The sequence below is a fragment of the Pseudophryne corroboree genome, chromosome 4, assembly GCF_028390025.1.
Source record: "Pseudophryne corroboree isolate aPseCor3 chromosome 4, aPseCor3.hap2, whole genome shotgun sequence".
Classification (NCBI taxonomy): Eukaryota; Metazoa; Chordata; class Amphibia; order Anura; family Myobatrachidae; genus Pseudophryne; species Pseudophryne corroboree.
In genome coordinates, this window is record NC_086447.1 from 585,162,592 (window position 1) to 585,175,568 (window position 12,977).

General features: G+C 40.5%; 1 protein-coding gene across 2 annotated transcripts in view; it reads right to left on the bottom strand.

The window, feature by feature from the left end:
- Positions 1-12,977, bottom strand: part of AGPAT4 (1-acylglycerol-3-phosphate O-acyltransferase 4) — a 287,709-nt gene that overhangs the window by 74,750 nt on the left and 199,982 nt on the right. For both annotated transcript variants that reach the window (XM_063919737.1, XM_063919738.1), the window contains exon 4: positions 6,707-6,868. In XM_063919737.1, coding sequence (XP_063775807.1) covers positions 6,707-6,868 — 162 coding nt within the window. The remainder of the gene's footprint in view (positions 1-6,706; positions 6,869-12,977) is intronic.

Sequence of the window (12,977 nt, forward strand, 5' to 3'; positions counted from 1 at the left end):
ACCTTTTTTCATTACCTCTATATGGTCTCTTGTTTACTACTTTCTGCCATTTAGAGTCTCTAGACTGATCCCTCTGTCTCCATTCCTGTCTCTGTCTCGGCCAGCTTTTAATATTCCCATTTTTATAATCCAGGGTGTCTCGTTTGAATTTAGACACTTTAGTATTGATGATCTCACTCTCTAGCTTTTTAATTCTTAAATCACTAGCCGATCTTAACTCAATAATTTCCTCTAAATCTTTAACGGGTTCCATTTCTTTTTCTAATTCACTTAGTTCCCTATCCACATCAATAAGTTCTTTCTTTCTCTCTTTAATTAATAACCGCATTAATTCAAATGAACTGTTTTCTAAAATTCTATCCCATTCCATTATAAAAGCTGGTCTATCGTTTCCAAATGTCGGTTTTTTATTCAACCTTAATCCGCGTGGTATTAACTTGGCTTCCACATATTTTTCTAAGGTAGTAATTTCCCAGTTTAATTTCATTTCCCTAGTAAACAATTTTTCTGATTTTTCACACAGGGAATCTAAATCCCTACCTTCAGCAGTATTTACTTTCTGTTTAAATGAGATATCCAAATGATCATTAAAAATTCTATGACATTCCTCATTTTTTCTACACCATCTTTCTGGTCTCATATGAGCCATAGTAACAAAGGTAAATCACAAGCTGATCACAACGTGTATAAAATCACATACAAGTAGGTAATATACCTCTTTTCTAAAATACAACGATTAGTCCAATGCAGCACCTGAAAAGCAATTCAATTCTCCACAAAGATTCAGTGTTGCGCACCAGGATCTAATAGTATCCAGAGTTAATGTCCAATTAAGTGCAGCTTCAAAATCCTCTCCGTGCCAAGGAGTGTTTGTACAAACTGTTAAGAAAGTGGAGAGCGCACTCATAAGTGTATAAAAATAACAACTTTACTTATAACATATGCTCACATACATTGAGGTTAAAATTCATCGGCAATAGTATTGCATTAGACTTAGCCACTCCGATATTCAAGTCCGCGGCTCGTCTCTGCACCGGCTCTGTTTCCGGAGGATGACGTCACAACGTCCACGTCAAGATTAGCCACGCCCAACGCGTTTCGTACTGAAGGTACTTCGTCAGGGGGTGTGGTTTACCCAGTTCATATCACCTATATATACCCAATCTGGGTGTCGATCTTCATTAAAGTGCAATTAGCCATAAACATAAACAATTTCAGGATATCATCATCTAAATAGTTAAAACATCGTAGAAATAACGTAAAATAAGTGGGAGCCATAAAATCACTATAAGTTATACACTCGTAACATTATATTCATTACTCTATTAAGATCTCTCTATTTTATTACAATTACAGATCCAGCTGATCCACATGATATGCTTAAAATTTAATTGTCGTCACCAGGATATTAACTCCAAGTTAATTAAACATGTATAGTATGGAATGAGTCACATCAGATACAAGGCCGAACACATTCACTCCTACACGCCGCCCCTTCATCGTCACCTGCCATATGTATGCACCAAGAGTTTGCCGGTCGGGACGTAGCCGCTGCCACCGGCAGTTCTGCAACACATACTGACAGGGTTATCGATTCAGGAACGGCACGATATCACATCCTTCATTCAGGCCGTGTGGTGTGAATGTGTTCAGCGTGTAGATCCAAAATGTTTCTCTCTTTGAGAGTAGATTCAATAAATCTCCTTTTCTTTCATCGAGTTGTACCCGTTCTATTGCTTTAAAAGAAAAGCCCTGAAGTTTTGACTCACTATTTAGATGATGATATCCTGAAATTGTTTATGTTTATGGCTAATTGCACTTTAATGAAGATCGACACCCAGATTGGGTATATATAGGTGATATGAACTGGGTAAACCACACCCCCTGACGAAGTACCTTCAGTACGAAACGCGTTGGGCGTGGCTAATCTTGACGTGGACGTTGTGACGTCATCCTCCGGAAACAGAGCCGGTGCAGAGACGAGCCGCGGACTTGAATATCGGAGTGGCTAAGTCTAATGCAATACTATTGCCGATGAATTTTAACCTCAATGTATGTGAGCATATGTTATAAGTAAAGTTGTTATTTTTATACACTTATGAGTGCGCTCTCCACTTTCTTAACAGTTTGTACAAACACTCCTTGGCACGGAGAGGATTTTGAAGCTGCACTTAATTGGACATTAACTCTGGATACTATTAGATCCTGGTGCGCAACACTGAATCTTTGTGGAGAATTGAATTGCTTTTCAGGTGCTGCATTGGACTAATCGTTGTATTTTAGAAAAGAGGTATATTACCTACTTGTATGTGATTTTATACACGTTGTGATCAGCTTGTGATTTACCTTTGTTACTATGGCTCATATGAGACCAGAAAGATGGTGTAGAAAAAATGAGGAATGTCATAGAATTTTTAATGATCATTTGGATATCTCATTTAAACAGAAAGTAAATACTGCTGAAGGTAGGGATTTAGATTCCCTGTGTGAAAAATCAGAAAAATTGTTTACTAGGGAAATGAAATTAAACTGGGAAATTACTACCTTAGAAAAATATGTGGAAGCCAAGTTAATACCACGCGGATTAAGGTTGAATAAAAAACCGACATTTGGAAACGATAGACCAGCTTTTATAATGGAATGGGATAGAATTTTAGAAAACAGTTCATTTGAATTAATGCGGTTATTAATTAAAGAGAGAAAGAAAGAACTTATTGATGTGGATAGGGAACTAAGTGAATTAGAAAAAGAAATGGAACCCGTTAAAGATTTAGAGGAAATTATTGAGTTAAGATCGGCTAGTGATTTAAGAATTAAAAAGCTAGAGAGTGAGATCATCAATACTAAAGTGTCTAAATTCAAACGAGACACCCTGGATTATAAAAATGGGAATATTAAAAGCTGGCCGAGACAGAGACAGGAATGGAGACAGAGGGATCAGTCTAGAGACTCTAAATGGCAGAAAGTAGTAAACAAGAGACCATATAGAGGTAATGAAAAAAGGTCAAATAATATTCCATTGAAAAATAGATATGAAACACTAGCCTCTCCCGGGTTTAACAAACAAGCAAAACATTTTTTTCCCAGGGGACAGATGTGGGAGGACAGGAGACAACTGGGAGGGATAGAAATAGAATCCAGTCCAGGGACCAGTACCAAAAGAAAGAAAGACGATACAAAAGAGGGAAACGAGGAGGAAAAAGGAACAAAAATGAGAAGACAGAACCCCCGCTAGAATTAAATGTTTTCAACCTGTCGGACCATACTTTAAGTGAAACAGAAACACAATTGCTAACCAAGGGATTATCCTTTGCCCCAAATATGGCACCAAATGGTTTTGAATTGTTTATTGATGTTAATAAATTCGTGAGGGTGCTAACACTGAAACGCCATTTTGCTAAAAACAAGATAGGGGATTCAGAATCTGTTAATATACAGGAAAAGAGATTTAGAAGGAAATCTACATATTACCCTATAGAATCTAGGGGAAGTTATATTGATACCTTTTCATCATTGGTAAAAAAAGATCTGGATGAATTATGTTTAAAGGGAAATAAATCAAGAGACAATTTATCCCTTGGTGAAAGAACTGCATTAAAAACCCTAGAAGATAACCCCAATTTGGTCATTAAGATGGCCGATAAAGGGGGGGGTATTGTGGTATTAAATAGAAGAGATTATGTGGATGAATGTAATAGGTTACTGAGTAACATCGATACCTATAAAAAATTGGAAAAGGACCCCACGGACAGGATAATTGAAGAAATAAGATTATTATTGGAGAAGGGTATTAGAAATTCCAGTATATCTCAAGAAGAATTTAACTATTTGTTTATCCCACAACCCAGAATTCCAATTTTTTATAGTTTACCCAAGGTCCATAAACGGTTACAGAAACCCCCGGGCCGTCCAATCATATCGGGGATTGGATCAGTAAGTTCACATATCTCAGAGTTTGTAGATGTACATATTAAAAAATATGTTACATCATTAAAATCATATGTAAAGGACTCTACCCAAATCCTAAATGAAATAGATAAATTTGATTGGAATACTACATTCTCATGGGTTACAATTGACGTGGAAGCGTTATACACGAGCATACCCCATAGGGGGGGGTTGGACGCCGTGAAATCATTTTTAGACGCAGATGGAACTATAAACGATAATAAAAAACTTTTTATTCTGGAGTGTATAAAATATATATTAGAGAATAATTATTTTAAATTCCAGGAGTCATTCTTTAATCAAGAGTGCGGTGTGGCGATGGGAACACCGTACGCACCAAGTCTGGCTAATTTGTATCTGGGTAGGTGGGAGGAGCAAATTATTGAAAATAACAACCCTTTTTCATCCTATATTCATCTATATAAAAGATTTATAGATGACATTCTTATGGTATGGTCTGGTAGTGAGCTAATCTTTAATGAATTTATGGAGTATTTAAATATGAATATGTTTAATCTTAAATTTACTTCCAATTTTCAAAAAAATAAAATTGAATTTTTAGACCTGGTATTGGACAACACAGAGTGGAGGGAGGGAGAAAAAGTGAATACCTATACACATATTAAAGAAACAGATCGTAATAGTTATGTGCACTATCAGAGTTGCCATTATAAAAAATGGGTAAATAATATCCCCTACTCACAGTTTGTAAGACTGAAGCGTAACTGTTCAAAATTATCTAAATTTGATGAGCAGGCAGATATTTATAAACAACGCTTTACAAATAAACAATACCCTAAGCGAGTGATTGAAGAATCTTATAATAAAGCGAGGGAAAGATCCAGATCTGAATTAATGGTATACAAACAAAAAGAACTGGATAATGGCAACTACTCTGTTCCGTTTATTACTAGGTATAATACCAAAGGTGGAGCAATTAAAAATATTTTACAGAAACATTGGGACATTTTATGTTTAGATCCGATACTACATAAAGTCATTCCAAAATATCCACAAGTGGTATTTAGAAAATCATGTTCATTAAAAAATAGATTGGCTCCAAGTAACTTGAAGAAAGAAAACACTCTACATTCAGGTGGCATTGAAGGTTTTTATGCCTGCACGAAGTGTAAAGTGTGCCAATATGTTAACAAAAATCATAAACAATTCTATAACTATAATAATGAAAAATCATGGAAAATTAAAGGGAAAATGAGTTGTTTAAGTACATATGTTATATATTTACTAGAATGTAAATGTGGGAAACGCTATGTGGGTAAAACTAAACGGGTTCTAAAACTGAGAATACTGGAACATACACGAAATATCACCAATAAGGTGGAAAATCATAGCGTACCACGACATTTTGCTAGCTGTTGTGAGTCAAAACTTCAGGGCTTTTCTTTTAAAGCAATAGAACGGGTACAACTCGATGAAAGAAAAGGAGATTTATTGAATCTACTCTCAAAGAGAGAAACATTTTGGATCTACACGCTGAACACATTCACACCACACGGCCTGAATGAAGGATGTGATATCGTGCCGTTCCTGAATCGATAACCCTGTCAGTATGTGTTGCAGAACTGCCGGTGGCAGCGGCTACGTCCCGACCGGCAAACTCTTGGTGCATACATATGGCAGGTGACGATGAAGGGGCGGCGTGTAGGAGTGAATGTGTTCGGCCTTGTATCTGATGTGACTCATTCCATACTATACATGTTTAATTAACTTGGAGTTAATATCCTGGTGACGACAATTAAATTTTAAGCATATCATGTGGATCAGCTGGATCTGTAATTGTAATAAAATAGAGAGATCTTAATAGAGTAATGAATATAATGTTACGAGTGTATAACTTATAGTGATTTTATGGCTCCCACTTATTTTACGTTATTTCTACGATGTTTTAACTATTTAGATGATGATATCCTGAAATTGTTTATGTTTATGGCTAATTGCACTTTAATGAAGATCGACACCCAGATTGGGTATATATAGGTGATATGAACTGGGTAAACCACACCCCCTGACGAAGTACCTTCAGTACGAAACGCGTTGGGCGTGGCTAATCTTGACGTGGACGTTGTGACGTCATCCTCCGGAAACAGAGCCGGTGCAGAGACGAGCCGCGGACTTGAATATCGGAGTGGCTAAGTCTAATGCAATACTATTGCCGATGAATTTTAACCTCAATGTATGTGAGCATATGTTATAAGTAAAGTTGTTATTTTTATACACTTATGAGTGCGCTCTCCACTTTCTTAACAATATATATATATATATCCACGTACATCCTGCACTCTCATCAAATATAAACCATCGGGGGGGGGGGGGCTCCCACCAGCAGATAGCCACTAGAAAAGTGGGTCCACATATATATTAACCAATTCCATCGAGGGAGGGGCACTCTCCAAGCAACAATTCTTCACGAATGGTTCAATGATTTTTATTGGTAGTATGGTGGCTTCACAGATGTCGACGTTTTGATTCACACATTGAATCTGTCACAGGCTGAGTTTGAAAAATGACAGTTACAAGCTGATTGGCTGGTGCTTTATCTCCGTCCACTTTACCTCCGACCAAGGCTTAGTAAATACACCACTAATTCTTTAATTCCTTTGTATAGTAAATGGATTGCTTGCCATTTACTATAGGGTATGAGCATATGAAAGACTTCTTATTTAAAGGAGGTTTTTGCGTTTTCATCTAAGGAAAGACCTAAATTCATACATCAATATTGTATTCTGATTTAACTTACCCAAAAATGTTCAGGGTAGTCTCTAAGATTTTGTAAGCCTTGCATAACTGTTTTCCGATCTTCTTCCCATTTTCGTTTACAGAACACCATCTCCAAGAAGTACCACATCCAGCCAATTACAGGCACATAGGAGAGTTCCTTTTTTGCTAGCACTTTTGAGCTCTAGCAAAGAGAAAAGGAAAAGCAAATAAGTCATGTACATTTCAATTTACAACATTGTTTGTCTGCAGAGCATTTCCCTTGGCCATTTACTGAAATTAAGTCACTAAAAATGTATATTTTAGACTCAAGAAGAATAAAAAAAAACCTACATATATTAGCATTGGATAGTGACTAAGGGTGTGGATCATTAGATCGACAGTGTCTAGGTCGACAATGTTTACTTCGACCACTATAGGTCGTCAGTCACTAGGTCGACAGGGTTGGAAGGTTGACAGGGTTTCTAGGTCGACATGTGCTAGGTCGACAGGTCAAAAGGTCGACATGAGGTGTTTTGTTTTTTTTGGTGTCGTTTTCTTCGTAGAATGACCGGGAACCCAAATTAGTGCACCGTGTCCCCTTGCATGGCTCGCTTCGCTCGCCATGCTTCGTGCAAGGTGCCTCGCTTCGCTCGGCACAGATTACCATTCCAATCGTATGCCCACGTGGATCGTTAAGTATGACAAAGTTCAAAAAAATAATAATAAAAAAAAAACTCATGTCGACCTAGAAACCCTGTTGACCTTCCAACCCTGTTGACATAGTGACTGTCAACCTATAGTGGTTGACCTAAACATTGTCAACCTAGACAGTGTCGATCTTCAGACCGGATCCCGTGACTAGGCCCTCTATTACAATATGCAGCTACACTGTGAAACAGGCTCTTCTTGTGGAATACATACAAAATCCTGACGGTCGGGATGCCGGAGGCCACACGTCATCCTAACACTGTAGATCCAGACATCGGAGGGGGTAATTATTCCTATGCCTGCCCCGTCCCCTACCCTAACCCTCGGGGGGTGTTGGCTATAGATACCCCTTTGGGGGTGTCGCTACAGCTAACCGATGGCTGTAGCCCTAGTGCCTAACACTAATCCCCCCACCCAGTGGCTAACCCTTCCCCCCCCCCCCCTTCCCCCGACCCATCAATCACATGACCTCTGGCATCCTGACAACTGGGAAGCTGAACGCATCCTCTTCTTGCAAACATAACTTGCAGGTTAGCTTAAAAGTGGACTGTTTGCCTTGCCAATATTAATTTAAGAAACAATATAGCGCATTCACAACCTAGAGGTGGTGCTATAAGAGTAAAGTTTTCAGCTTAAGACTGGTACAACAGTCCTACTAGCCAGTAAAATCATTTTTCACTAGCCTCATATGAGACAAGAGGAACCAGAAACCATACTTCCTAAGTGTCCTAATTTCGGGGGGACATTTTTGGAATGTATGTAGGTATGAATAGTAAGGCAATCTAGCAGTGAATTTGGGGGTGAGGAGGACAATTAGGGCTAGGCTCATACTTCTGAAGCACCAGGCCCAACCCAAAGAGATGTGGCATGACCCCAAGAAAACATAAGCACCAAGTACAATGTACAGTAAGTAGCGGGAATTAAGCATAAGTAAGACATAAATGCAAACTGAAATCAGTATGTAATAATTTAAAGGCTCAAATAACTGTCCCAAAGTTCAAAGTTAGTTATTGCAGCATGCCACACACATTGTCAAACAATGGAAATAAAACACAGCAAAATCTATATCAGTGCCAGAAACCACTGTTTACCATTAATATATAACAATGGCCGCTTCATTATAAAAACTCCCCCAAAAAACAGTTTCTATATAATCATCACGTCTCATACACATGGGATGGGGTGCTTCTTTAACATGACTGTCTCAGAGCTGCAGACAAGTCTGCAGCAAATGCAGCCACATTGCATGCTCGGAAATGAATGCGAATCTCTGTCCGTATTCAAAGGTGACGGCATCTATGATGCTGTATCATCCCTATGCAGATACTGGTGAAATTAGCTATCATTACTATAAGGAGCTGATAGGGATGAAAATCCAATCCGGGAAATTTATGGAAGCAGTCCTAATGGGGCGGTGTCTGTTATGAGGGTGGAGTCTGTTGAGGCAGCAGGATTCCTCCTTATAGGGTCTGATTCTGAGTTGGGCACAGTTGCAGCCTACCTTATGTCTATTGCTGCAGTTGCGTCTGTGACTTTATGCTAATGACGCTAATGTGCCCTTCCCTGGTGTACATCCGTGCATCCAAATATGTAAGGATAGAGATGTCCACTTTCAGTGTCTACAGGTGCTGCAATCATGCTTTGTGCGTCTTTAGATGCCACCATTGGTCGCACCTTTGTAACTTTCACCAGCCCTATGCTAGGTGCAGATTATCCGTCTGAGTATGGCCTCTAATGTGAGCAATTTAATGTCTCTATACGTAACCACTTTTAGCAACACACCCATAGTACGTTATATCTGCGTCTGATTAGCCAACCCCCTGTAACTACACAGGAATGCCCATCATATTTCTAATACACTTCTTGGTGCTTGTGTCTGACTCTGTACTGCAACTCTGTACGAACACCACTGCGGTGCATGCATGCACGATGCAACTCAGACACAGGTGCCAATGAAAACATATTGGCTGGGGAAAAACAAACAAACATATTGACCCCCACAGAAAACAATAAAACAAATTGGACCCACAGGGAAAATAAACAAATGTATAATATAGCTTTTGGTATTATAATTTGTTTCAAATTTCCACTGCTGTTTGAAAGGCTCAGTGACACCGGTATTTTTATAATTCTTGGCTGTATCTATATATTAATTAATTTATTTACATTTATATGGTGCTAGCATATTCCATTGCACTCTCTTTCAAAGTCGGGCAGGGGCGGATTGGGAACTGAACGTGGTCCTGGAAATGGCCTCACATGGGCAGCACATGAGGTATACTGTACAGTGTAACCACGGCGGCAGCACCACCCCTCACATGTCAACAAACACAACAGGCCCCACATGCACATCGGCCCACCGAGGCTCTTCCCTGGGAACCATATGACCAATCCGCCCTTGATTACTATACTTGGTGCAATGGATTTGTCAGGAATCAGAAGGATCTTGGTACACCATCAACTAGAACACATTTGCCTACATGCCAACAACACGCCCCCAGAACTTATCCTACATGTGATGCCCATTTTTACCCACTCAGCTGCATCTGGATATGTGGCTAAGATGTGTACACCTATGACTTGCCTGTAGCTGCTGTGTGTCCTCAGCTACAGAGACACATAGAGGCTATGATTGTTAGACTTCCTTTGCAGAAATTCAATTTGCTGTAGATTGGTTGATTCATACAGTGATGGGGCGAGAATGTTACCGTAACTCAAAACACTATTCTTAGATTTCAAACCAGTATCAGGGTCAATTAAAACTTGTCCTAACTATGGAGGTTGAGCATATACTGTCTTTTTTTTTTTTTTGAAAATATGTTTATTAGTTTTTCCACATAGAGACATAAAGAGAGAAAAAGGCAGAGAAACAATGCAGTACAAAGTGCATGTAAAATGCTTATACTTATGGATTACATAATAGGCAACAAAGGTGTGGCATAGTATCAAACATCACCACTACCCCTGGTGGTGTGTATAGGAGCGAGCAGTGCAGAGGACCATATCAAAGCATCAGCAGTGATGATTATAAACAGCATTTTAGGCCTATAATATATTATTGAAGAAAAACTGCACATTGTCACATATGTGCCAAACCAAAATCAACTAGACAATCATAGAGAAAAAGAAAGAAGAAAGAAAGACAACAAAGACATGGATAAGAAGTGTGAGGGAGGAGGGGGGGGGGGGGGGGGTTGCAGATGCCTAACAAATATTCATCGTACATGATAAGGCACATTCCTAGGGACTGTGGGGATCAAATCGCTCAGTATCAAGGTACGAAAGCGAGCATCACCCTGATGCCGAAGGTGGATCATCACCAATAGGGATACCTAGTCTGCGGTAAGAATCCCAACTAAGGGAATCAAACAATTTCAGTATATGAGTTCGTTGTGGGGGTAGAAGAGAGTCAATGTATAGTCCCCATTTCTTATAAAAGCGCAAAGCGTTGCGGTCAAGGTCTGGGAGAGTTGATTGGCGTTCAAAGTATAGTGTATTAGTAAGTAAAGACTTGAGGTTACCTAGGGAGGGGGAGGTTCGATATATCCAATGATTCAGAATTAACTTTTTCCCCAGGGTCAATAGTACATATAAAAACGGAATGCAGTATGTCTGGGATGGATGTAAACGCCAGGTTGTAGTATTAAGGCCGAGGAGTGCCGCTGGGTCCATAGGGAGAGAGATCCGGAAGGTGGATTTTATATACCATACTACTTTATTCCAGAATCGTTTAATTTTCGGACAATGCCAAAAGTTATGCATAAAGAGAGCATTTGGTGCTTTGCATTTGGGGCAACGACCAGAGTCTGTAGAGACCATATATTTGCGTTGTCCCGGGGCAATATATGCCCGATGTAAAAATTTGAAGTGGATTTCCTGAAGCTGGGCAGAATGCAGGGCTTTCAGTATAGCAGGAAGGGGGGAGAGGAAGCACTCCACCGATGGGTCCCAGGACCACTCACTCGACCATTTTGACAACATGGGGGGCCAGAATACCTCCGGCTTGCCGGGCAACAAGTCCCGGTATAACCAGCATATCTTATATGAAAAGGTAGGTAACGTGACCAGCAGGGCGGACAAGGGATCCTTTCTCCGCTCGTGCACAGGAGGGATGGGGAGAGTTTGTACAAAATGGCGTACTTGTAGGAACATGAAGAAATCAGATGAGGGCACACCGTGTCTCTCGGCTAGATCCGCGAATGACAATACATGGCCACCCGGGTCGAACACATCACGAATGAGGGCTATGCCCCTAGATTTCCATGTGAGGAATTTGGTATTGTCAAGGGGAGGAGTGAAGCAGGGGTTTCCGCACAATGGGATGAAAGGAGAGTATTCTGGGTTGCGCTGTAGGGCCTTGTTAATGGCCCACCAGGAACGATAGGCGTCCCAGAAAAGAATATTAGGGCGTACCATTGGTGGGAGCAAAGCTTTCGGGGTATGTAGCAAAGCCCTTAAGTCGTAAGGGTGTACAAGGCTCTGTTCCATGTCATAATTAACATATGAGGAGGTGCCCCTTAGCCAATCCGAGATATACCTAAAGTTCGCGGCCTGGAAGAAAGCCAAGAGGTCTGGTACAGCCAAGCCACCCTGGGCACGGGGGAGTTTAAGTTTAGGTAAAGAAATCCGAGACCTCTTGTGATTCCACAGGAATTTGGAGAACATTCTATCACATTCTTTTAAGTCTTTAGTAGGGGGCTGGATAGGAATCATCTGGAGTAGATAAGAGATCTTGGGGAATACAATACTCTTCAAAATAGCTACTCTTCCTAGTAGGGACACAGGAAGAGATGACCAGGTGGATAGCAATTGGGAAACTTTGTTAAAAACAGCGGTATAGTTGACTGAGTATAGGTCTAAGATATTCACAGGGATATATATACCCAAGTATTTAAGGCCTAAGGTGTTTCTCTTAAATTGAGTGAGAACTGGCACCGGGGGGCGCTGACAGGCAATCGAGTTGAGTGGGAAGAGTTCAGACTTAGAGGCATTAACACGATATCCCGCAAAAGCACCAAACTCAGAAATAGCCAGCATGATCGACGGGACAGAGGTCTCAGGTCGTGAAATAAAGAGGAGCATGTCATCTGCAAACAAACTCACACGGAGCTCATGGCCATGAACCAATACTCCGGAGTATTCTGGGAGATGCCGCAGTTTAATAGCCAGGGGCTCTATGGCGATAGCAAATAATAGTGGGGAAAGGGGGCAGCCCTGCCTTGTGCCTCGGTGAAGAGGAATAGGAGCCGACAGGTAGCCATTACACATGATGCGAGATGAGGAGGGGGAATACAAATTACGTATCATGTTGATCAGGTCCAGCGGAAACCCAAACTTATCCAGCGTCGTGTATAGGTGATCCCAACTGACAAGATCAAACGCTTTCTCCGCGTCCAGGGAGAGGATGTATTGAGGGTCAGGGTCTCCGCTGGAGTGTAACCAGGTGGCCGCGGCAAGAACTTTACGGATATTGTTAGTGGAGTGTCGGCCTGAGATGAAACCAGTTTGGTCAGGATGGATAATGGAGGGGAGTAATCCTTTTAACCTATCTGCAATAATTTTCGTAAAGAGTTTATAGTCGACGTTGAGCAAGGAGATGGGGC